General features: G+C 38.1%; 4 protein-coding genes and 1 pseudogene across 5 annotated transcripts; all 5 read right to left on the reverse strand.

Annotated features, from left to right (window-relative positions):
• Nucleotides 1-360: 360 nt before the first annotated feature.
• Nucleotides 361-449, reverse strand: BDCG_17857 (annotated as a pseudogene). Its single transcript has one exon. The product of its transcript is annotated as a tRNA-OTHER (tRNA).
• A 17,523-nt stretch (nucleotides 450-17,972) lies between these two features.
• On the reverse strand, nucleotides 17,973-20,762 carry BDCG_08790 (uncharacterized protein; the record flags this gene model as incomplete). Its single annotated transcript, XM_045424576.1, has 1 exon — nucleotides 17,973-20,762. One exon carries the CDS (start codon nucleotides 20,760-20,762, stop codon nucleotides 17,973-17,975), a length of 2,790 nt encoding a protein of 929 aa, XP_045273256.1.
• A 434-nt stretch (nucleotides 20,763-21,196) lies between these two features.
• Nucleotides 21,197-23,127, reverse strand: BDCG_08791 (diphthamide biosynthesis protein Dph2). The gene has a single exon (XM_045424577.1). It carries the CDS (start codon nucleotides 23,037-23,039, stop codon nucleotides 21,243-21,245), a length of 1,797 nt encoding a protein of 598 aa, XP_045273257.1. The 5' UTR covers nucleotides 23,040-23,127; the 3' UTR covers nucleotides 21,197-21,242.
• A 116-nt stretch (nucleotides 23,128-23,243) lies between these two features.
• BDCG_08792 (WD repeat-containing protein JIP5) lies at nucleotides 23,244-25,252 on the reverse strand. The gene is made up of 2 exons (XM_045424578.1): nucleotides 24,645-25,252; nucleotides 23,244-24,536 (listed from the first exon to the last, which is right to left on the reverse strand). The coding sequence occupies exons 1-2, from the start codon at nucleotides 24,980-24,982 to the stop codon at nucleotides 23,627-23,629; spliced, it is 1,248 nt and encodes a 415-aa protein (XP_045273258.1). The 5' UTR covers nucleotides 24,983-25,252; the 3' UTR covers nucleotides 23,244-23,626.
• A 593-nt stretch (nucleotides 25,253-25,845) lies between these two features.
• BDCG_08793 (uncharacterized protein) lies at nucleotides 25,846-26,037 on the reverse strand (the record flags this gene model as incomplete). Its single annotated transcript, XM_045424579.1, has 1 exon — nucleotides 25,846-26,037. One exon carries the CDS (start codon nucleotides 26,035-26,037, stop codon nucleotides 25,846-25,848), a length of 192 nt encoding a protein of 63 aa, XP_045273259.1.
• Between the last annotated feature and the right edge of the window lie 941 nt (nucleotides 26,038-26,978).

The following is a 26,978-nucleotide window of genomic DNA, read 5'->3' on the forward strand; positions in this document are numbered from 1 at the left end:
GAAGAAGCAATCATCTATAAAGAGAAGAACAGAGACTCTGTAGAGAAGAAGTGAACACTATTATTATTATTATTATTATTATTATTATTATTATTCTTTCATTATACTCATATACAAGCGGAGCTTATGATGAGTCCTTGCGTGATGTTAAATACAGATCAAGTGTTGGTTATACAGGAGGAAAATACAGATGTTGAGACCACGTCAAGATAACAAGAACATAGGAAATACAAAGGAGTAACAATTAGATACATGCGATAATAAACTTCTCAGCCCAGGAACATAGAGTGATTTATTGAAGCGATTTGTACACCTCTGTATTTATTAGGAACCTGAGGTGCTTGAGTTCCGGATTTAATGTATCCCCTGCGGGTTTCGAACCCACACGCCTTGGTTTCCCACGCCAAGGCGCTACCAGGTGGCCGCATTAACCATTCGGCCACCGGGGCAAGGAGTGAACACTCTCATAGAAGAAGTAATCACATATGAAGGAAAGAATGAAGGCTCTGTAGAGAAGAAGTGAAAGCTCTCATAGAAGAAGTAATCACATATGAAGAGAAGAGCAGAGAGAGAAGGTAGTGACAGAAGCTTCAGAAAACAGTAAGAGATGAAGTGAAAGCTAGAGCTGAATAGAGGATTGACTTGAATAGAGAGCGGAAGCACGCCACAGTATTAATGCATTTGAGATCTTGATAATTAATAATACTACTGCTCACTTAAAAAAGAGGCTTGTAGAAAACACATTACATTTGCAAAAAAGCAAGAAAAAAGAGAATGATATTGACAAGAATTCAATAAATGAATATTAAGATGATGAATTCAATACAATCACACTTACATACATATTCACAATCTCACATTCTTTTCACTGAATCAGTTGCAGTTGATAATAATGATTCTTCACACTTATACTCTGTCAGTGAACATTCTTCTGAAGTCTTTAAAAGCTTCATTAAAGAATATCTCATAACACTCTCTTAATTCAAAGCTGGTTTGAATACAGCTTCTAACATAGTCAGGCCAGCCTCTTAATCTACTTAACAGCTTGATAAAGCTGGTTCTCTTGATGAGAATATTGAACACTCAGATGTTTACTGTTCAGATAAGATAATATCAGATTAACAGATGAAGCATCTCAAGATAATACTTGAGATGAACAAGAGAAAGTAAAGAGTCTTAGAACTTGAACTATAACTGAAAAAACTCTGTTAACAGAGATTCTCATTCTTCACAGATTGATCATAGAATGTTAATAATCTTTCTATTATTACATTAACAGCTCAGACAGTCACATGAAATTCTAATCTCAGTGAAAGATTGAAATTCAATCTTTATGAACTGAATAGTCATGTTGACAAGGCAATCTCTCAATTTAAGAAAGATGTCAAGAATACTGTGAGATTAAATAGTCTAACTGATACATTTAATTACATCACATGAAGCATCTTCATGAAATTGAAACTGATTGATACACAGTGTTGATATATGATAGAGAAACAACAGACTCAGAACCCTCTATAAAGAGATGATGAATGAGCATCATTCTGAGACATCAGAAACTGATGACTCTACATATTCATCTCAAACTTCTTGAGTGCAGATGTCAGACCACATTTCTTCAAATATAATGAAAATTGAATCACTTATACTCTATGAAATGTGATTGAACAGGAATACTCTGTTCTTAAAACACAGTTACACTATGAGACAGTTCTGAAATTCATGTCTCTTGATAACACACAGGTTATCAATCTACACACATTCTTCAAAAAGTTCTGATCTGTCATTATAAAATTGAAGATGTTGAATGCTTTCTTCTCAGATGTGTGAACATTTGATATCTTCTACTCAGTTCTACTCAACAATTGAAGAAATTACATTTAGAAGAAGATAGAGAAGATACAGGATTTCAAATTCACAGCTGTGATATTGAATGTTGATCTTCTCATGAAGGAAATCTGTTCACAGCTTGATTCTTCAAAAGATAAAAAGAATCTGCAGAATATAGATTCTGCAGTCAACACAGCTACAACAGCTACAATGATTATAACAACTATTAACAACAATACATCAAATTCAGCCTGTGAAGACTGTACTGAACATAATTATAATAGTACTCAAGAGAGCTTCTGAAATCATCAGAGATCAGGAAATTCACCTATCTATTCTGAATGTGAGAGATCTCACTTTGACATCTGTTGATTGATCAATTCAGACAGTGCTTTGAATAATTGAAGAATAAATAATACTGTGAGAATAAAGAAATTCAAGAAAAAGAAGAAAAAGAATAATAGTGAGAGTAGAATCTAACTATTTATTACAGATGAATCAGACATCTATCAGATAACAAACCTCACAGAGGTTATTAATGTGTCAGCCTGTTTTATAAAACCTTACAAGAATTTTCTCACTATATGGAATAGTGATGCTGAATGCCACATAGTGAGTGATAGATCATGATTTTTGAAACTTATAGCAATCAATGATTCAACAGTTCAAGTGACTAATAAGGTTATTATGAAGGTTCAGAATGTTGACACTATATTCATCTCAGTGAGTGAAAGATTGATAGAATTCAATTATATATACTATATGTCAGAACTATCTGCAAATCTGATCTTCACTGAGCTTATGAAATGTCAGAGCTATATTCACTGTAATATGTAAGTTAATGCTGAGAACTACTTTGAGTTTCTATCATCTATCAACAGTGATATCTTCTATGTCAATCTGTTTTACAATAATATTTACATTCTATTTAACAGCTCATTAACATTTCATGAAATAATGAATGACTCAATGTATAAAGCAGTGACATATGTGACTGTTCTGAAATCAAAGGCAATCTCAATAGATTATAATCTGAGTGCTGAGTCTTTGAGATCTTTCAGCTGTGAGAAGATTGAACAGTTAATTAACTCTAAGAATTCAGATACTGATTTCTTTATTATCTCATTTTTATCTCAATTATCTGCAGTTCTTCTGAAACAGCTTCTGATAGATGAGTGACATCATTGACTTAATCATATCAGTGAAAATAGTATATTAAAAATGATCAGAAACCTGCAATTTGATATTATCATTATCAGTCTGAAGAAATTATCATTCTGTGTTACATGTGTTAAGACTAAACAGAAACACGCTTTCTACAAGGATTTCACATCACATTGTATCACCTGCAAGGCCTTGAAGATTTGAGTGAATATATTCAGTGATGATGAGACTTTTAAAACTGAGAATGATATATCATCTTACATCAGTAAGAAGCTTGTAATGATGATAACAGATGATGCCATCTGTATGAGGTGAATATTCCTATTAAAACACAAGAATGAGATGTTGAGATATTTACAAATCTTCAATCAATTTATCAAGAATCTGCTGAGATATGACATTGCAATCATTCACTCAGATTGTGAAGAATTGAATTCAAATGCAGTCACAGCATATATGCTCAGTGAAGATATAAAATGAGAGTTAACTCTCTCTCATACTTTACAGTAAGATGAAGTATCTGAATGATTAATCAGTTTGATCATTGAGAAGTTCTGATCACTATTAATAGACTCTTCAGCTCTGAAAAAGATATGAGATGAGACAGTTATTATAGTCACAGAGCTGCTTAATCTTATATCAATCTCAATAATATTGTATGAAGACTCTGAAAATACAAAGCTGATTATACTGTATGAGGCCTGGCTTGAAGCTCTATCTTCTGCACACAGCATTCACTGATGAGATTGCAAAGCATTCTTGAAGATAGTCTTCAAGCTCATCAATAAGATGACCTCTCATTTCAAAGAGTTGATTTTTATGAGTTATAATGATTTTATTAATTATAGATTGATGAACCTCTTCAACAGATGTTTATACATATTAAAAGACATCATCTTTCAGAAGAATCTTCATCTTGCTGATTCATCAATACTGATAACACACAACTCAAAGATTCTACTCAATGCAGTCTGTAAAGCAGCTGCAGTAATTTCTTCAGTGACATCAGATCTACTCACTGCAGTCTGTCAAGAGATTGCAGTGATTTCTGATTCATCAATAGATGATCTGTTCATTGATGAGGAAATCTAACCTGAGTGTTTATTATTTCTCATACTCACTAATAATTGATGGATTGACTATGATATCTCCGCGAGAATACCTATCTTTTTAGTGCAGAATACACTGAACTTCTCAGAACTCACAGTTGAATCTAATGACTCTTCAACATCTACAAGAAATATCACTATAGTGAGGGAATCAACAGTGAGGGAATCTTCAGTGAGAGATAGTCTTGAAGACCTACTCACTGATCCCGAGATCACTGCACTTTCAATTCTGAAAAACCTCACACGCGCCAAAGCTTCCATGAAATGAAAGTATTATTACAAGGCCTGTATTAAAGAGATCAACTGTTTGAAACAGATAAAGGCCTGACAACTGATTGAGAGAACACCACAAATGAGTGTTCTTCACAGCCAATGAGTATTTGATAAAAAGTTCAATAATATAAGTGATGTTATCTGTTATAAGACTCACTGAGTTGTCTGCAGAAATCTTCAACAGAAGAGAGTCAATTACTTAAGAATCTTTGCATCTGTTATCTCTGCATTCATCTCATGAGCTCTCATAATGATCTCAGCATCTCAGGAATGATATGTTCTGCAGATTGATATAGTAACTGCTTTTTTAAACACTCAACTGTCTGCTGATGAATGAATATATATGAATCAACTCACAGAATTTCATGAAGACTGTGATAATCTTATGTGTGAGTTGATACAGAGACTCTACAGTCTTAAGCAAGCAGCACTCTTATAGTATGAGAAGCTGCAAAAGATGCTATTACACTCAGACTTCTGTGTCAGTCTCTATAATACTGAACTATTTATTCATAATGAAAGACAGATCTATATGATTATCTATGTGAATAATGTTCATCTCTACAGCCTGAAAATTGAAGATCTGAACTGAGTCAGAGTCAAAATCACTGCTAATTATAAGATCAAGAATATAGAGGATTTCAACTGCTATCTAGAAATGAAGATTAATAGAGATTCAACTTTATTAATATTATCTCAATCTCTCTTTATAAGAAATCTTCTGAAGAAGTTCTTAATGAATGACTGTCTTTCTATATTCACTTCTATGAAGAAGAACATTGATTTTATGAATGATAATGAGAAACTGATTACATACACAGCAGAATTTATTCTATAATTCTATTAATTCAGTATCAGATTTCTGCAATATCTGGCATTCAATACATGTTCTAATATGAGCTTCACTGCAGAATTTCTTGAATGATTCAGCTTCTGACCTACATTAAAGAACTGAGCTGTATACAAGTATACACTCTGATATCTACAGAGTTCAATCAATGAGAGTATAATCTATCACAGAGGTGCCGAAATTGAACCTGTAGCATACACAGATATCAATTGAGCTGGTAGAGATTCAGAATTCTGTTCAATCACTGATTATATCATCTACATGACAGATGATTCTGTTGCATGACAGAGCTGCTGATAAACAGAAGTCTCTAAGTCATTAACAGAGGCTGAATATATTGCATTCTCTGAGACTGTATATGAGCTTGTCTGTCTCTGAGAGCTTCTAGAAGACACTGACTTCATCTCATTTCATCTCAACAATCTGAATGCTGATAATTACCTCATTTTCATCACAGTCAATGATCTGACTTATACAATTCATGTTAATAATAAGTCTGTCATAGAGCTATTCTCTTTCAAAGCAATTTCACACCGCTCAAAGTATATAGAGGTTCATTTTCACATTCTTCAGAATCTTATTCACAAGAATGAGATATCTATTCAATATGTTTCATCTGCTGAGAACGCGGTGAATGAGCTTACTAAACCACTTGAAATGTTGAAATATACATATTGAAAAGAGAATATAAAGAAGATAGAGAGATAGAGAGATAAAAAATAATGTAAATCATGACTGATTTTTCATTACTTCACATTTTCCAGTCATTTTTTATACCTGTACTTGATTTGTATCAGGTCACGTGATCTGGCTTACTAATCCTTTCATCATATAACTTCTCACAAAGCTAGCAATCTTTCAATCACACAAGCTTTATATCTTTCACAGGTTATGAGACTCATTTTGCATAAAATCACTGTCAATTCGGGATTTCTTGTCAATATAATCTATTTAAACTACTGCTTCATTCAATACACTCATCAGGAGTTAAAATCATCTTATTCTATCAGTATTGATGTGTTTGAGATCTTGATGATCAATAATACTACTGCTCACTTAAAAAAGAGGCTTGCAGAAAACACATCACATTTGCAAAAAAGCAAGAAAAAAGAGAATGATATTGACAAGAATTCAATAAATAAATATCAAGATGACAGATTCAATATGATCACACTCACACACATGTTTGCAATCTTGCATTCTTTTCACTGAATCAGTTGCAGTTGATGATGATGATTCTTCACACTTATACTCTGTCAGTGAACATTCTTCTGAAGCCTTTAAAAGCTTCATTGAAGAACACTCTGCAACACTCTCTTGATTTGAAGCTGGTTTAAATACAGCTTCTGACATGGTCAGGCCGGCTCTCTGATCTACTTGACAGCTTGATGAAGCTGGTTCTCTTGATGAGAATATTAAACACTCAGATGTCTATTATTTGAGTGAGACAATATCAGATCAACAGATAAAGCATCTCAAAATGATACTTGAGATGAATAAGAGAAAGCAAAGAGTCTTAGAACTTGAACTACAACTGAAAAAACTTCATCAACAGAGATTCTCATTCTTCACAGATCAATCACAGAATGTTAACAATCTTTCTATTATTATATCAACAGTCTGAACAGTCACATGAAATTCTAATCTCAGTGAAAGGTTGGAATTCAATCTTTATAAATTAAATAGTCATGTTGACAAGGCAATCTCTTAATTCAAGAAAGATGTCAAGAATACTGTGAGATTAAACAGTCTAACTGATACATTCAATTACATTATATGAAGCATCTTCATGAAATTGAAACTGGTTGATGCACAGTGTTGATATATAATAGAGAAACAACAGACTCAGAACTCTCTATAAAGAGATGATGAATGAGCATCATTCTGAGATGTCAGAAATCAGTGACTCTATACATTCATCTCAAACTTCTTGAATGTAGGTGTCAGACCATGTTTCTTCAAATATGATGAAAATCAGATCACTTATACTCTATGAAATGCAATTGAACAGGAATACTCTGTTCTTAAAACACAGTTATATCATGAGACAGTTCTGGAATTCATGTCTCTTAATGATACACAGGTCATCAATCTACACACATTCTTTGAAAAGTTTCAGTTCATTATTATAAAATTGAAGATGTTGAATGCTTCTCTCTCAGATGTGTGAATATTTGATATCTTCTACTCAGTTCTACTCAACAATTGAAGGAATTACATTCAGAAGAAGATAGAGAAGATACAGAATTTCAAATTCACAGCTGTGATATTGAATGTTGATCTTCTCATGAAGAAAATCTATTCACAGCTTAATTCTTCAAAAGATAAAAAGAATCTGTAGAATATAGATTCTGCAGTCAACACAGCTACAACAGCTATAACAGTCACAACAACTATTAATAATAATACATTGAATTCAGCCTGTGAAGACCATACTGAATGTGGTCATGATAGTACTCAAGAAGGCTTTTAAAATTATCAGAGATCAGAAAATTCATCTATCTATTCTGAATGTGAGAGATCTTACTTTAGTATCTGTTAATTAATTAATTTAGACAATGCTTCAGATAATTGAAGAATAAACAATACTGTGAGAATAAAGAAATTCAAGGAAAAGAAGAAAAAGAATAATAGTGAGAATAGAACTTAACTATTCATTACAGATGAATCAGACATCTATCAGATAACAAATCTTACAGAGGTTATTAATATATCAGCCTGTTTTATGAAATCTCACAAGAATTCTCTCACTATATGAAATAGTGACACTGAATGCCACATAGTGAGTGATAGATCACAATTTTCAGAACTTATAGTAATCAATGATTCAACAGTTCAAGTGACTAACAAGGTCATTATAAAGGTTCAGAGTGTCAGCACTGTATTTATCTCAGTGAATGAAAGATTGATAGAATTCAATCATATATAATATATATCAGAACTATCTGCAAATCTGATCTTCACTGAGCTTATAAAATGTCAGAGCTATATTCACTGTGATATGTAAGTTGATACTGAGAACTACTTTGAGTTTCTATTATCTATCAACAGTGATATCTTCTACATCAATCTGTCTTATAATAATATTTACATTCTATTCAACAGCTCACTGACATTTCATGAGATAATGAATAACTCAATGTATAAAGCAGTGACATATATGACTGTTTCAAAACTAAAGACAATCTCAACAGATTACAATTCAAGTGCTGAGTCTTTGAAGTCTTTCAGCTGTAAGAAGATTGAACAGTTAATCAACTTTAAGAATTCAGATACTGATTTCTTTATTATCTCATCTTCATCTCAATTATCTGCAGTTTTTTCAAAACAGCTTTCAATAGATGAGTGACATCATTGACTTGATCATATCAGTGAAAATAGTATATTAAAAATAATCAGAGACTTGCAATTTAATATTATTATTATTGATCTGAAGAAATTATCATTCTGTGTTATATGTGTTAAGACTAAACAGAAACACACTTTCTACAAGAATTTCACATCACATTGTGCCACCTGCAAGGTCTTGAAGATTTGAGTGGATATATTCAGTGATAATGAGACTCTTGAAACTGAGAATGATATATTATCTTACATCAGCAAGAAGCTTGCAATGATAATAACAGATGATACTACTTATATAAGATGAATATTTCTATTGAAATATAAGAATGAGATGTTGAGATATCTACAGATCTTCAATCAATTTATCAAGAATCTGCTGAAATGTGGCATTGCAATCATTCACTCAGATTATGAAGAATTGAATTCAAATGCAGCTATGATATATATACTCAGTGAAGATATAAAATGAGAGTTAACTCTCTCTTATACTTCACAGCAAGATGAAGTATCTGAACAATTAATCAGTTTAATCATTGAGAAGTCTCAATCACTATTAATAGACTCTTCAGCTCTGAAAAAGATGTGAGATAAGGCAGTTATTACAGTCACAGAGCTGCTTAATCTTATGTCAATCTCAACAATATTGTATAAGAGCTCTGAAAATACAAAGCTGATTACACTGTATAAGACCTGACTTGAAGCTCTATCTTCTGCATGCAGCATTCACTGATGAAGTTATAAAGCATTCTTAAAGATAGTTCTCAAGCTCATCAATAAGATGACCTCTCATTTCAAAGAGTTGATTTTTGTGAGTTATGATAATTTTATTAATTATAGATTGATGAATCTCTTCAATAGATATTTATATATATCAAAAGACATCATCTTTCAGAAGAACCTTTATCTTGCCAATTCATCAATACTGATAACACACAATCTGAAGATTCTACTCAATGCAGTCTGTAAAGCAGCTGCAGTGATTTCTTCAGTGACATCAGATCTACTCACTGTAATCTGTTAAGAGATTGTAGCAATTTCTGATTCATTAATAGATGATCTGTTCATTGATGAGGAAATCTGACCTGAGTGTTCATTATTTCTCATACTCACTAATAATTGATGAATTGACTATGATATCTCTGTGAGAATATCTATCTTTTTAGTGCAGAATACACTGAACTTCTCAGAACTCACAGTTGAATTGAATGATTCTCTGACATCTATAAGAGATATCACTACAGTGAGAGAAGCTTCAGTGAGAAACAGTCTTGAAGATCTACTCACTGATTTCAAGATCACTGCACTTCTGATTCTGAAAAACCTCACACATATCAAGGCTTTCATGGAATGAAAGTATTATTACAAGACCTGTGTTAAAGAGATTAACTGTTTGAAACAGATAGAGACCTGATAACTGATTAAGAGAATATTATAAATAAGTGTCCTTCACAGTCAATGAGTATTTGACAAAAAGTTCAATAATATAAGTGATGTTATTCACTATAAGACCTGCTGAGTTGTCTGCAGAAATCTTCAACAGAAGAGAGTTAATTACTCAAGAATCTTTGCATCTGTCATCTCTGCATTCATCTCACAAGCTCTCATGATAATCTCAGCATTTCAGAAATGATATGTTCTGCAGATTGATATGATGACTGCTTTTTTAAACACTTAACTGTCTGCTGATGAACAGATATATATGAATCAATTCACAGAATTCTGTGAAGACTGTGATAATCTTGTGTGTGAGTTGATACAGAGACTCTACAGTCTTAAGCAAGCAGCACTCTTATAATATGAGAAGCTGTGAAAGATACTATTACACTTAGACTTCTGTGTCAGTTTCTATGATACTGAACTATTTATTCACAATGAAAGACAGATCTATATGATTATCTACATGAATAATATCTGTCTCTACAGTCTGAAAATTGAAGATCTGAACTGGGCCAGAGCTGAAATCACTGCTAATTATGAGATTAAGAATATAGAGAATTTCAACTGCTATCTAGAAATGAAGATTGATAGAGATTTAACTTCATTAATATTGTCTCAATCTCTCTTTATAAGAAATCTTCTGAAGAAGTTCTTAATGAATGACTGTCATTCTACATTCACTTCTATAAAGAAGAATGTCAATTTCATGAATGATGATGAGAAACTGATTATATACACAGCAGAATTTACTCTATAATTCTATCAATTCAGTATCAGATTTCTGTAATATCTGGCATTTAATACACATTCTGATATGAGCTTCACTGCAGGATTTCTTGAACAATTCAGCTCTCAGTCTATATCAAAGAACTGAGCTGTATACAAGTGTACACTTCAATATCTACAGAGTTCAATCAATGAGAGTATAACCTATCACAGAGATGCTGAAATTGAACCTGTAGCATATGCAGATGCCGATTGAGCTGGTAGGAATTCAGAATCTCATTCAATCACTGATTATATCATCTACATGACAGGTGGTTCCATTGCATGGCGAAGCTGCCGGTAAACAGAGGTCTTCAAGTCATCAACAGAGGCCGAATATATTGCATTCTCTGAGACTGTATATAAGCTTGTCTGTCTCTAAGAGCTTCTAGAAGATGCTGACTTCATTTCATTTCATCTCAACAATCTGAATGCTGATGATCATCTCATTCTCATCACAGTCAATGATCTGACTTATACAATTCATGCTGATAATAAGTCTGTCATAGAGCTATTCTCTTCTGAAGCAATTTCACACTGCTTGAAGTATATAGAGGTTCATTTTCACATTCTTTGAGATCTTGTCTGCAAGAATGAGATATCTATCTGATATGTTTCATCTGCTGAGAATGCAGTGAATGAGCTTACTAAACCACTTGAAATGTTGAAATATACACATTGGAAAGAGAATATAAAGAAGATAGGAGAATAGAGGGATAAAAAATGATGTAAATTATGACTGATTTTTCATTACTTCACATTTTCCAGTCATTTTTTGTACCTGTACTTGATTTGAAGGCGAATTTTGTATATAGCATTGTGTATAGTTACTCTGATGAGTGAGAGTGTCAGGTCACATGATCTGGCTTACTAATCCTTCCATCATATAACTTTTTACAAAGCTAGCAATCTTTCAATCACACAAGCTTTACACCTTTCACAATTTGAAGGCGAATTTTGTATATAGCATTGTGTATAGTGTAGAATAGTTGAAGGTTGTATTGATAGATCTATCTACAGAAACATAATATAGTGGTGGGTCACGTGATCTAGTGGGATCGCTAACTGCAACAGCTGTAAGAGTCAACACTTCTTCTTGAGATAACAAGAATTACATACAAAAAAAACACTCAAATCATTAAGATAGTCTGTCAAAATCAAATACAAATGTAAAATTAAACATTTTCAACTTTTATGCCTGTAAGACCTAGTAAAATTATGAATTACGCAAATGTCACATTGTCTAGAGATTTAGTGAGTTCATTCACTGCTATCTGAGTGATGAGAATATACTCTAAATCAATGATTCTCTGATTTAACTGTCAACACAAAAAATGAAAATGTGTGTCAATGTACTTGCTTCAGACTGTAATGACTGCCATCTTTGTGAGATCTATGACATTCTTATTATCAGTGAGAATCTGTATCAGAGATGTGATAATGAAGCTGAGCTCAATCATAAGGTTCTGAATTCATGTTGCCTCACAGACCACCTCACTAAGAGTCACATATTCAGTCTCATTGAAACTTAGAGATATATAAGATTGCTTCACTGAATGTCATGAAATCAGGCTATCTGCAAGCTTAAAAATGTAGCTGAATGTTGATTTTCTATCATTATTTAAGAGACTGACTCAATCAGAATCTGAGTAGCTGAAGAGTAGGTAGAAATCATCAGAGAAATCAGAGATAATGAAAAGATTGATAGAAATAAACCTCTCATACAGACTGCGTCTGTAGAAAATACCCAGATTCATGATTTCTTTCAAATAATGTATAACATATAATAGAGTCTTTCAATATTGAGATGTTGAATCAATGTTCTGTTGAGTAAGTAGTAAGACAGTGCAAGTGATATCAGAATGTGTTTTAACTGCAAGATATTGTAAGTAACTCATATCATGTTGATATTACTGAATTGTGAAATCAGTCTCTTTCTCAGATATAGAGAAATCATCAATACAGAATTCATTCTTTATTAATATTCTGATGACAGCTGTATCATCAAGGTAGAAATCTTTAACAAGACATTTAATATATTGATAATATGTTAAATCAATTCTCTTGTCTGAATAATTGATCTTCATACTTAAATACTTGATTAACTGATGTAGATTCTTGACTTTCAATTTCTCACTAAGTATACTCACTAATCAATTGACATTCTCAGAAGCTTCAGATATGATGTTGAGATTGTCAATATAGATTGTTATATAGAGATGATGTCTGAATATATGATATCAGAGTACTGAATTATAAGTGCTGACTGTAAATTCAAGATCACTCAATAGAGCTATTAAGTAATTATATCAGATCTTCATTGCAGAGTTCAGATTATATAAACTATTCTCAACTGTGCAGACAAGTGTTTTCAGTGAATCTGTCTCAAATCTGATAAGTTATCTTATATAGATCTTCTTAGTGAGATGCTCATAAAGATATATTATCACTATATTCACTTAACAGAGTGTTCAACTGTGTAGTGCTGCTATTGTAAAAAGAATATGATTGACAGTATCAGTGATGATAGAAGTGTAGATCTCTTCTCTAGAACTCTTCTTAAGTCAGTTATTATAAATCACTCAATGTGATTTTCTAAGAATATCATCAGAATCAGTATTTGAGTTCACAGATCTATCTTTCTTAAGAAACACTTAACAGTCTGAAGTAATCAGTTCACTTCTCAGAATATCAGATCTAGAGATCAAACTTCATGTATTATATCTCTTCAGATCAGTAATCTTGTGTTGTATGAACTTCTTTTAATAATCTTCTACTCTCTCTGACTGTGATGTGACATTCTTGTAGAACTTTGAAAGGTTATCTGTAATAAGACTTGAAGTGTAAGTAGTCAGCGATTTCATGAGCTGCAATTATATGAAATTCAGATTATCAATATCAGAAGCATCTTCATCATCAATCAGATAAATATCAGGTTTCAGTTCAATAATATGATTAATGAGTTTCACAGATGTAATAACTGGTTTTTCAGTGATCAGAAATCTCACATCACTACTGACAATAATCTTGTCAGATTCAGAATATTATAGATGATATATCAATGTGTCACTGAATTCAATGATATGATAGAAATCAGCATATGAAGAGAGCTTATTCACAGGCTGCTGAAATTCATGCAAGTGAATAAAAATCTCTGCACTCAATCAGTGAAAATGCCTTATATTCAGCAGGGTATTTGTAAGTGCATATCAAGAAATCTTATATGAACTTGAAATCATAGAAGTCTCTGCAGTAGAGGATCAAAATTTTGAGTTGTAAAGAACTGTAGATATGAGAGTATTATTAATTATTATAATCACTGTCTCTAGAACATCTGTTCAGAACTTCTTAGAGAGATTACTCTTCAAAAGAGCAGCTCTAACCTGTTTCATAATAGTGCAGATCTCATGTTCAGAAACATCATTCTGATGTGATAAATGTGATACTGTTGATTCTTATTTAATATTATATGAATTCATAACTGTGTGTATATGTGTGAATCAGAAAACATTATCAATATCAGTCTGTAGAAAAGCAGAGACTGTATATCTGAGATTATTTATAAATCTAAGTCATAACTCAAAGTATTGAACAGCCTCATTCTTGAACTTTAAAAAATATACTCAACAGTAGTAAGTTATGTCACAGATGATAAGCATTCAGTATCTGATTTTCTGATGAGACTCTAAGAGATGATCAGAGAGATCTTTCAATGTACATTCATCATCTGTAAGGTTAATATGAATCTTCTCAATGAGTCAGATAGATCTAGGCATCAGTGTTTTCAAATAATCTCATATTATATCAGCCTTGACACATTTCTTGCAAAAGAACTTAGTCTTAGAATCTTTAATTGTGACTCCAGTATGAGAATTCTTGGCCATAGCAATTATAGCACCAGTGTGAATGTGATTAAGATTGTAATATCAATTCAAAAGAGTTTTTAATATCTTTAATGTCTGTGTCTTGAGACCTGTATTCACGTCCGCAGAATCAACATTATTAACAGTAGTGACAGCAGTCACAGAAAGATCAACTTTTCAATCAAAATTGTACTTGTGAGACATCATTACAATATACTTGACTGCTCTGTTCAGATGATTGAAATCCTCATTGAACTTCTACTTATCAATCTTATATATATTGTTCTGAGTGATCTGAACTGTATGAAAAATAACACTGTTCAGAGCTCTGCAAATGAAAAATAAGAGAATAGTAAAAGATAATGTAAATTGAAATCTCTGATCTTCAAGCTTCATAAATGAGAGCAGATTAACTGTAATATTAGAAATATAGTGAACATTCTGCAAGTTAATATCATCACTCTCAATCTTCAAGATAACAGTCTCAATCTTCTTGATAAACTCAGTTCTCTCAGTCACAGAATTAACAGAGATATTATTATTAAAAGGTTTGATGTTTGAAAAAGAATGAAGCTCACTTATCATATTCAGACTTACACATGTGTTCAAATATCAAGATCTAGAGGATAATTTTCTGATGACTGTGAAAGAGAAATAGAACTCAATCTTTGTAATTACTGTATTTACTGCTAATTAAGAACTCATTAAGTCATTCTTCTTCTCTTTCTTCTTGTCATTCTTCTTATTATTCTTCTTTTTCTTTTTATCAGAGTGTAAGATGAAACATCTGTCAACAGTATATTTATATCTTCTACAGTGAGTACACTTTTATACAGATGTGCTTTTATTCTTATCTTTATTCTTATCTTTGTTCTTTTTTGCAGTCACAGAATCAGTCTGAGACTGCTTTTTTCACTTGATAATGATCTTCTTGAATATCTGATTGATCAGTTACTTTATTAAATCATTGATATTAATGTTGATAATGAGTTTCTGATCAGTGAAGAAAAACTCATTCAAATATATCTTGATAAATGATCTTTGATAATCTTGTAGATTGTTAAGAAAAAGATTATGATATATATTCTTAATACTCTGACAGAGCTTCTTGTAATGAGTAATAAGATAGTGAAAATATCTCTGAAAAGTAAGATAATCATTCTTCTTAACTTATAATTTTATCAATTTCTTAAAGACATTAACTCATTTCTCTGTCAGTGATATTATATATTTCATATTAATCTTGTCTCACAGAGCTGCAGTATTGTCAGCTTTCAAGGTTTTAATAGTGATTTGAATATTTTCAATAAGACTTAATAGTATATATCTATATAGAGACTTGAAATGAATTCTTCACTTCTCAGAGTTAATATGATGTGTAAAAGAAGATTCTCATTGAGTTCTCAATAGAATATTAGTTTTATTAATAACTTTCACATCAGTTAATATATTAACATATCAGACTTTATAATTAGAGTCATTAAATGTGATCACTGATTTGATGTCTAGTGCATATTTGACTTTCTTCTGATATTTTCATAACTCATCTCTCATAGTGTCTCTTTATGCAGATATAGTAAGATATTGAGTGATTTCAGCTGCAGTTATTTGATTCTATAGCATCATCTGTATAAGATTCATAAGATTGCCTGCAGTGTAATAGATAGATTGATTCAGATTATCATTAAAAGTCAGTATTTCAGAGATAAGAAATAGTGAAGAATTTGAAGAGTTGAAATGAACAGATTCTGTAGATAAATATTAACTCTGCTTTTCTTTATTCTGAAGTTTCTCTGTTATCTTATCATTAAATTTCATACTCTGATGAAAACTAATCTCAGTCTTATCTTACAAGTCAGAAGCTTTCTTATAATAAGTGATTATTCTATTAATGAGTTGTCTAGTGAAGTGTGTGATTCTGAGTCTTAAGCTGAACTCTGAAGTAACAGATGTATCACTTATATTAAGATGACTCTGCTTCTTCTAGATATGTAAAAAAAAAAAGAATAAAAAGTGATATTCTTCACAATGAAGAATATACTTTCTTAAAAATATAAAGTATATGAATTTACTGACTGATAGATTCAGAGAAAATGAAATATCTCTAATAAAGAGTAAGAGTCTTTTTAAAAAAAATGAACTATCTGTGTTAAAAAATGTTGATACAACATTCTAAAAAGAAAAATGTGCTATTCAGGCTATAACCTGTAGAATAGTTGAAGGTTGTATTGATAGATCTATCTACAGAAACATAATATAGTGGTGGGTCACGTGATCTAGTGGGATCGCTAACCGCAACGGCCGTAAGGGCCAACATATAGTTACTCTGGTGAGTGGGGGTGTCAGGTCACGTGATCTGGCTTACTAATCCTTCCACCATATAACTTCCCACAAAGCTAGCAACCTTTCAATCACACAAGCTTTACACCTTCCACAAGTTACTTTTTAAAAGCCAAAGAAGCGAAGAAAAGAGAAGAAAGATATCTAGTAACGCCTTTCCTTCTCATTTTGCTTGCAGCAGCTTTTCTTCCAACCACATCTATAGTCAGGCATATAGGAGAGAGAGCCACCGACCACGTGTTAAGGATTCCGGGGATATGATTTGAAAATAAAACATTAAAACATGTAAGATTCATTAAGGGAAAAAGAAAAAAAAAAAAAAAACCCCAAATTTCACGGTGACAATGCACATGCATCTTCTTCATTTTTGCTCTTCATGTCTTAAAAACTCAAAGATGAATACATTTGCGTTTGTTATTGTTTTTCGTCTTGTTCGTCATCATCAGGTATACTGGGTACTGGAAGGGAGAAGAGAGATAAGATTGGAAAAGGCAAGTTTACACGCTGGGCAGAGAAAGAGAGGGCGAAGGGGAAGAGGAAATGAAAAGGGTTGAGGGTGAAAGAAAAAAAGAGGAAGGGGCGGGGGGCTCTTACGCCAGACAAGTAAGTATATTATGAAAGCAAAACCTGAGCCAGACAAAATAACAAAGGGAAATTGAATCAGATGGAATGTCAGCCGCCACTTATATCAACGTGTAAAAGATAACCATTTCGTCCATCACGCAACTGACGTTAGAGAGAAAATATTAGAAAGAATAAGAAGAAATATAATGTGGCCTAGATCAAGGCGGCTTCATCGTGAAGAAAAGACAGGGAAGAAGTGTGGAAAGAAAATACAAAAGAAAGAATAGAAGAAATGGCATATAAGCATCGCTATGCTAAACGTAATAAGTTGAGATAGAAAACAATATCATGAAAAGATGAAGTAATGAGGAAGGTTGTAGAGAAACAGGAAATACAGAAGGGTTGACACAAGTCTATGTCAGTTCTTCAATTTCATTCGACCAAAACCTCGGTCTGCTCTGATCCGCTGCCGTTATCATCATAATCGTCATTCGCAATTGGAATCGGACCAGCTTGGGTTATATGGAGATGGCTCGATGGCTGTGTCGAGATCGGGTTCTGGGCTTGATTATAACTGTTATTGTCATTGTTGTCGGTATGGTTACTGTTACTGCCAGGCGGCGCAGAGGCAGAAGTCTGGGGTGCCGGTTCAGGCGCGGTCATAAAATCATCACCATGACCACTACTGCCAACACCGCCACCGTTGCCAGCATCTTGATTCTGATTCTCACTCTCATTGAGGTTGCGCGTCAGTCCCATAAAGAATTGCCCCGCAAACGACGCGACCTCATTAGCCAGGTTGCGCTCCATGGCTATCTCGATCATTTCTAAGTCGCGTTTCTGCTTTTCCTCGCGCTGCAATCGCTCCTCCTCGATCCGGCGGCAAGTGCCGTCAAGCTCTTTGGCGCGATAGCAGTTGGGGCATAGATAGTTAAGGTGACAGTAGGAACATGTGCAGGGTGGGTTTTGATGTATACAGTCTTGACATACGTGTATTGAGCACGACGTGCATTCCCGTAGCACGCTAGAGCAGCGTTGGCGCTGGTCACCAACTGCACGGTACTGCGGGCAAAAGATCGATTGGCAACCAAGCCACTTTTTGCGGACTTCAGGGGATGCTTCAAAGTAAACGGAGGCGGGGGATGAGGAGCGACTATGGCTTTGTGAGATGGAGGCGGGTGTTTGGACCGTAGAACTATGATGGACGGCGGCTTGATTGTCGGAAAGAGTGCTGGAAGGGCCAGGTTCACTACTCGAGGAAGAGCCGTGCGATAATTGAGTGGAGAGCACATTTATCAGAGCTAGGTTGAAGCGGGGAGATGAAGCAGGATATTCTGCAGCAGGTCGGCCTCTGATTGTGCGAGATGGGTCTGAATCCGTTGCTGGGGGTGTACTTCGAGCCTCCGATATTTTGTCAGCAGTAGGCGATTGGGTGCTTGCAAGATTTGTCTTCTCCATAACAAGATCCCGGTAACCACATATTCGAAGGCGTAAGCCTCGTAGATCATGTTCCATGCACAGAGGCTTGGTACAGCTCTTACAGTGTACCTTCCACTGTGGCCTATCAAAACATTGCTGGCAGAGATTTCGAGGGCATATAGAAGCCTGGTAGTCTGGCGGCCCAAGCAACCAGCGTATCATTTCCGCATGGCCTTCCGGACGATCATGGTCGGGTGGATTTCCATATGCATCCTTAGGGAAAGTCTTGAGCCACTCATTGGTGGAGAGTTCAGGATCTTCCCACCCCTGACCACGTGGGAGAGGTGTTGCTCGGAGCCGGTCGACTTCTCGGTTAGCTACCCCAAGGCTGATCCCACCGCCTCCACTAAATGCAGGCTCAGTACAGCACCAATGAAATTTCAGGTTAGGGTAGGCGAGAGCAGGAGGACCCTGATTGTTGGTATTCGCTGCATTTGGGTCCTGGTCTTCCTGCATAAAACACGGGGACACTGCCGTTCCAGGTGCCCACCATGAGTGTTCAACGACAGCACCTTCCCCCGGTTTTCTTCGAGGATAGTGGCGATCGAATGCGCAGCTAGCACATAGAGTCTTGCGACAGCCAACGCAGTGCATTAAAACGCTACATTGTTCGCATCTCTCCAGAATCTCCTCGTCGCACTCATCACAAGTAATATTCTCTATAAACCGCCTATGGCTTTTCCGTAAATGGGTAGGAACGGTTTTCCCTTCACCATGTTCAGGGCCATCAGCCGTACCCAACGCTTCCCCGAAGCAGCCTGTTTCGTCGTGCTCCCATAGCCGTCCATCGCGTTTCGGGGGTTTATCCCTCTCATTTATTGATCCAATCCAGTTCTTTGATCTCCACAGCCTGTCAAACACGACCCATACCTCCCTCGTCCCTTGCGGTGACCTTGACGAGACGTAACCCCTTCTCCTAAAACAGCGTGCCGCAGGGGTAGTGCACCACGCAGTATCCGTCCAAATCCCCAATTTATGGCACAGCATGACGAAATCATGCGTTGGCTCTGAGTCTGAATCCCGGCGGAGTAGAGACGATGATAAATAAGGGCGTCGTCTATGGTGGCGGCATCGGTATGCGTATAGGCTCTTAAGCGCAAGCCGCTTCACTGGGGAGGGACTTCTACCTCTCTGATTGATTTCTGCATCATATTGAAGCTTGAACATGGTGAGGTACGGAATAATATGGTATTTCAAGGACACGTTCTTACAACCCCGCACAGAAAGGTGTTCAAGAGTATCCCTCCGCATATTCAGCACGGTGGAAGTGAGATTTTGCCCATTCACCAATGTATTATCCAAATCTAAGCTCCTTAAAGTCGGGCTGAATGGTAGGATTACCTGGAGGAGCAACTGATCAAGAGCGTATGGTTGTCGCTGTGTTGACGCACCGTCCGTTCCACCTGATGCTGGCCGCACCTGGGTGCCAGACTGAAAGAGTAGCCGGAAAGAGAGGTATTGCCATGCTGTTGGGTAGGACCTGAGAAGACTTCTAAGAAAACGTGACGTATGGTAGAGTTGGAAAATGGTATCTGTCGGGGCCTGGAGGAGGAAGGATTCGAATATGGGGGTGTGTGTGGAAAAGACTCGTTCAAAAGTAGATAAGGGGCGCTCCGCCAATTCAATCTCCTTGGTCCCGTCAGCAGCAACGCGGTCGGCCAGTATAGACGGCGGTGTAGAGTCTAGCTCTTGGGAATCATCTAGTAGTGACTGGTTTGGAGGAAGTTCGCTGGCAGAAGCCATGGTGACGTGACGGTAGAAGTGAGGGGAGGCTGAACGGAAGCCTGGTGGTTGTGTGGTGGTGTGCAGCAGAACACGGACAGAACCATCATAAGCTGCCAAAGGAAGAGACTCAAATTGGGGATACGGAAATATGGGGATATGGGCTGCAAGACGCGATCAAAAAATGTGCAAACATTTAACAGGTCTGTAACCGGGGTGAACTGAAGCTGAGCACTCAATAACCCGTGTTTGGCAGCAAAGAGAGGTTTCGCCCGAGACCGTTTCCTTTAACGGAATGTAATAGCTGTAGTGTTCTCAGTGCGACGTAAAAGGGACTTCCCGCTGTTCCCTCCACACCATTGATGTAAAGCGTCATTAATTGTGTCGTCGAGATTGCATTATGCGGAATCTCGCCATGCCACGTCAGAATCACGTGACATTGACTTTGGTCCGGCTTTATACATATGATTTAAATCAGTCCTAGTATACGGATATATCTTTCTAATGTCTATTCTCGATTTCTCCCACAGTGTAGCCACGGGCAATCCCGCTACGTCCTTCCACAACCGCCGCACCCTGTTCCCCATCTTCTTCATATCTGATATCAAAATCGCTCCCCAGTCCTTGCCACGTTCTCTGTGAACGAAGAAACTCTGCCCCTGGAGATAACACTCCGTTTATGGTCGCCAAGTCAGCGTTTTGCCGTTTGGCAAGAGCCTTTGATCCTCCAGCCTGTGCGGATGGGCCTGGTGTATTGGAAGAAGTAGGCACTGAAGATGGCTGCATCGGGCGGGTGCTGGACACAGAGATATAACGCCCTGTGCGCAAATCAAACTCTGGAGGAGCCGACTCCTCTTCAGACCCTGCATCAACATCATCGCCATCGTCGTCGGAATTGGCATCGCTAGTCGGGTGGTCCTGGGGGATGTCTTGGCCAGGATTCTGAATACTGTTACTAGCTTTTGTAATGTCCAGAATCGCCTGGTAATCGCTCTGCCATTCGCCCGTCCACACGCGATCCATATCGCTCTTCAATGCAAGCTCCAACTCAAACGGTGTGATCACAGGTTTCCAGAAGTTGCTGCTATCCACAAGTGAGCTTTCCCAGCATCCGATCACAACCCAACCGCCTATTTCACTGAAATTCGCTACCTTGGCTGCATTCAGCTTGCCGACAACGAACATGTAGCTCTTCTTACCAGCTGCGGCAATCTGGGCCTTGACATGCTCCACTATATGAAGATAGTTTTTGACGCTCAACGTATTTATCAGGACTCCAAAGATGGGAACCGTGCTGAGTGAAGTTAGGATGGCGTATCTACGCCGCAGCGTGATGGCTGTGGAGGCGAGGAGTGGTTTTCTAGTGCCTGTGACGTGTTGCCCTGATTCCTCATCTGTTGAATAAATGTGAATAGTAGCAACTCGAGACGAAAGCGTGAGGAGAAGCGCAGTCGGTGGGTTAGAGATGTGAAACAGTTGCCATTCCCTTAGCGACTCGGGCTTGTCACTAACGGAGCCGGGCACGGTTCGGTTCGGGATCGGGGACGAGGGATTATGAACAACAGATGTAGCAAATAAGTTTGTATATCCTTCCTGCTCCGCTAGTGTCGATGTTATTTTCTCAACATAGTCCGCAAATGTGACATCTGCCGCAATGACCACCTTCTCTTCCCGATTCGGATATGTCTCCTTGAACGCTTCAATTAATGGAGCAGCATCAAGCTCCCTACGTGTGAAGATGTAGATGACGGGTAATCTTGCAGTTGGCGATAGACATGCTCGCCCATAATGAACAACTACATCCGCATTTATGTGTTCAGCTGCAACCTCATCCACACAGCAAGTTCCGTAGGAGGTGTCCGCAAGAATGTAGAGGCGAGGATGATCCGGTGTCTGCGGACCGCTAATCTTTAGCGAGTTAACCACCGAGTTCGTCACGTCATCCACATCGCCCTTTTGTGTTCCATTCGCAGTATAATCAGTTGCAAGCTCCCCGGTTGCACTATTTGCCTCATCTCTTACCCCAGAAGAAGAGGTGCTATCGAGGTTTGCGAGGTCGCGGCTTAAAAGCTGAAATACCCGCGGCGCATCCGGGAGCATATCATCTGGGAACTGCAGGGCTATTCGTTTCCATTTTCCTTGTCTTATTTCCTTCAGTGTGCGGTCGATATCATATTTAACGCGAAGCTCGTCGTCGGTGATTCTCCTGTTAACGCGGGGTGCGGGGTTCTTATAAGCCTCGAAAATATGTGTTTCCGGAGTGGAAAGAATTGGGGCTGCTTCTAGGCCAGTCGCCATGACCGATGTAATCTTAGGCCTAAGATAATAGGCGCTTTGTAGAGGGAGAATATATTGTGGGCTGTATATGTCAATTTCTGGATTCTCAGATGTTAGAGGGCGCTCTTTTTTTTGCCTGGTGGAATGACTAAAGATGGTTTTTTCGAGGCCTTATCTTATCTGATTAGATCCTCCGCAATCGCCCCCAAAGAGCCAGGAACGTCGTCCGATGAAAAATAAATCTCCCGCCGTGAACCAGCGTATTTATTATTAGTAAGTTGGTTTTAAATCACAGGCGCGTTTACTGGAAGCAAGGTTTGCCAGGTATACGACAGTTAGACAACAGCGGGCAAAAAATCACCCTGCTCCAGTTATTCAAGTGTCTGTTCTGAATGGAACCGGAAATCTATGTAATAATAGCAAAAAGAAACTCTAGAGCGCTCACTAGTAACAAGAGCATAAAAATGTCCAAAAAATTCAAAAAAAGCATCCCGCCACTTATTTCGTCCATGTATTACCACAAATTCGTCCGCTGGTTTTAAGTTGTTGGGAAACAACAACTGGGAAAGCCTGGGTATCAAACACGGTCGTGGAAAAATTCGACAAGCTCAATCAAGTCCTTTAAATGCAATGACATGTGGTCCACATATTTTTTCTTTGCCTTTGCCCTTCTTTCTCTTCTTGCGCTTTTTCTGCCCCTGCTTGTGCCCATTGTCACTGTCGTCATCGCTATTATCATCACTACCCACTATGAACCGTTTCCCAGATCGATGTTGATCCTCTTGTTCCTCTCCCTCACTTTCGTCGTCCCCTTCACCTTCTACGGCCTCATGCCAGACCTTAACAATCGATCCACCACCACTAATCATTCGTCCTCCGACATCGAATCCCAAGCCTGCAACTCCCTCCAACTCATCGTGTACAACCTTCGAGATGACCTTATTGATTCCAAACTGAACAAATTGGACAGCCCCATCTGATTGGCCAACAGCAACGACTTTGCCTGCTCCAAGACTATCGGGAAGTAATGATAATACCTCGAGAGATTCGCCTCCATCAGGTTGCCGATCCACAACAATTCTCTCATCCTGGTCATCCCAAGCCCCCTTCTCCCACAAAGTCAATACCCCACTTGCTCCCCCAACAACAAGTTTTTCTCCTTTACTCGAGCCACCCGCTTTCAACCCAGAAACGTAGACCGAGCTGATTAGTTCCTCTTCTTGATCCTCACTGCGAACCAAAACTCCTCTGCGCAAGTCCGTCACCGCTATGGTCGTGCCACCAGTCGTGACCCATTGTTTGCTAAACCCCGAAGTGCTTGCCTCAGATGGGGGAAGTGGTGTAAGCGAAGAGACATAATCGTCGTGTGGGTGGTGAGTTTGCTGCGCTTTTTGAGAAATCGAAGAGGGAGGTACACGAAGGTCGAAAAGATGGAGCGCACCAGAGTCTGTTGAAAGAATAAGTGTCTCTGGGGAAAGTGCATGAATCACAGTGGGAGGGTCAATGCGGGATTGGGTCCTGCCAGGAGAATATATGTTAGCTCCAAGCTCTAAGGAAATTGTAAAAAGAGAATATATGTCGGAAAAGCCAATGAGAGCCGTAGGGTAAACGGGCGCAAGCACATACCCTTCCCCCAGTCGTGGAACCGCAATCTTCAAATTTACTACGCCAGTCTCTGCTTTTGCAGCTTTAACCCAACCATCTGCGCCCGCTGAATAAAGTGTCTCGCCATCAATCCCAAACCCTAAGCACCGACAACTGGCTTTATGTCGTCTTGTTCTCCAAGCTGTGTCGATGTGTCCAAAGCCATTTTTCAACCCAGTCGAGCCGTCATTTGTTGGAGGAATGCGAAATGTTTGAACATGACCCGATGAAAGACCAACTGCAAAAAGAGGCTCGGTGGGATGTATTGCCTGCGCAAACAGGTCGCTGGAGAGAGGGAGGCTGCACACGTTGTCGAACATGGCTTCTTTCTTTTCTGGTGAAGCTTTGGCTAGTTCGCTAGCCGTGGGAAAGTTCAGGGTTGCCGGAGGAGAGTTGCTTGGGGTGGAAGTAGAAGGGAGGTGGATGGGAGGTAGAGAGAAATTTAAAAAAGAGTTCTAGTGCGCAATTTATACACACCTAAGCTGAGCAGAGAATTGAGGCCATTGTGAATTAGTGTTTGTCTGGGGTGCTTGTTGTCGTGCTACTGTTGCAAGCTCTGAATGTACTCTACTATGTAGAAGAACTAAAGCTCCGCCACGGGTGATTGTCCGCATTGTCCGCTGGCTCCGGGCCGGGAGTTAATCCGCTCTCAACTGCCTCTCCCGCCAAACCACTCCATAATTGGCCAGAAGTTATACTGAACTGACTGAACTGGGCAGTCTTTTTTTGAAGATAAGTAAGCAACCTTCTACTCCGTAACTACTGTGTAGTGTGTTGGAGAGAATCCTACAAGCTGTGTCTGGCTTATGAGGGGTACTTAAGTAGCATCTTCCTGTTCGCGTCGTTTCCAGACTTCTCCAGCCACATTCCCGTGTAATGTGCAATTAATGAAACCCCCGTTGCTATTTACTGCGTACGGATTATGTTAGGTGCCATCTGCAGGATGCATTGTCATGATGAATCATGGTGATAATGTCGGCGACAAGCCGCCAGAGATGTCGCAGGCGCCGGATGTTGACTTGACACAAGCTTGCGGGTTTTGATCAGCCAATACCGCCGGTGGGCCGGTGTTGCTGGCCAGTGCCGAGCGCCAACCGGACACGATTCCCAGCTAAATCGATTCAATAGATCCATCAGCATGCAGAGAGATCGTCCGAGCTGGGCGCCACCCTGCACAATATTATCACTTCATCCCCATCCTGATTCGATCAGCGGCATATCCAAATATTGGGTGTTGCGCTACGATTGGGCTGTCATCGATCCAGGAAGCTGCATTGTCCAACATGAGCCCGCGATTTGTTCCCAATGCAGGTTCGTTTTTTTGGCTCGCTATCTGCTGGGTAAAGCGTGCGAGGATAACAGCGTCGCCAGCCATTTTTAAAACTTCGTTTTCGGCGCCCGTTTCTATTCCGTTTTCTTTAAATTCAATCACATCTCTCTTGCTTGGGGTGTTCAATTTTGGCGTATATATACATTCGAGACCTTGCCTTCGCTGGCCCTGGAATCACCACAGCGGTATGCCTTTAAGCGTTTTGACCTCCAACTAAAGATGACGACTCCCATCCCTGGACCCCCAGGTGTCCCTCTTTTGGGAAACATATTCGACATCAACCCGAAGGATACATGGGGTTCGTTAAAGTCTCTCGCGGACAAATACGGTATGTCAAGGGATATCTCTCGCTAGCCTACAACGGTAAGGGAGTTCTGATTATAGAGTAGGAGAGATTTACAAGGTCAATGCCCTCGGTCACCAAATCGTTTTCATTGGCAGCGCCGCTCTCCTCGAAGAAATATGTGACGAAACACGATTCCGCAAATGCGTCACTGGCCCCATCGTTGAGATCCGTCGAGCAGTGCATGACTCTCTTTTCACCGCCTACCACCATGAGCAGAGCTGGGACGTAGCGCACCGGATCATGGCGCCTCTAGTAACTTCATCCGCCGCGGAAGCTATGTTTGCTCAAATGAACGAATGCGCCGCAGCTCTTGTTTCCAGATGGACCTCAGATCCAGGCCAACGTATCGATGTGACGAGTGACTTGCAGCGTTCAGATCTTCAAGCGATCCTAGCCTGCTATTTTAATCAGTCTGCCAATTACTTCGGGGGTCCTGAACCAGCTATGATTGGAGCAATGCAAAATTCTACCCTCGAAGCAATGAAACGGCCAAACCGCCCCAAACTTCTAAATCGCCTTTTGTATCAACGTAAATTCGACAAAGACATCAAAACCATGCGCAACTTTGCAGCCGAAATTATCACAACCCAGAAGTCTGAATCAACTGCAAGGAAAGATATGCTCAACGCCCTCCTCAACA

This window comes from Blastomyces dermatitidis, assembly GCF_000003525.1.
Source record: "Blastomyces dermatitidis ER-3 genomic scaffold supercont1.12, whole genome shotgun sequence".
Taxonomy (NCBI): domain Eukaryota; kingdom Fungi; phylum Ascomycota; class Eurotiomycetes; order Onygenales; family Ajellomycetaceae; genus Blastomyces; species Blastomyces dermatitidis.

Bases quoted from the DNA above. Each gene is read 5' to 3' on its own strand.
- BDCG_08792 (XM_045424578.1), bottom strand. From the start codon at position 24,982: ATGTTCGACAACGTGTGCAGCCTCCCTCTCTCCAGCGACCTGTTTGCG. The intron at 24,537-24,644 runs GTATGTGCTTGC...TTCTCCTGGCAG, and splicing joins GTTCCACGACTGGGGGAAGG to GACCCAATCCCGCATTGACC.
- BDCG_08791 (XM_045424577.1), bottom strand. From the start codon at position 23,039: ATGGCGACTGGCCTAGAAGCAGCCCCAATTCTTTCCACTCCGGAAACA.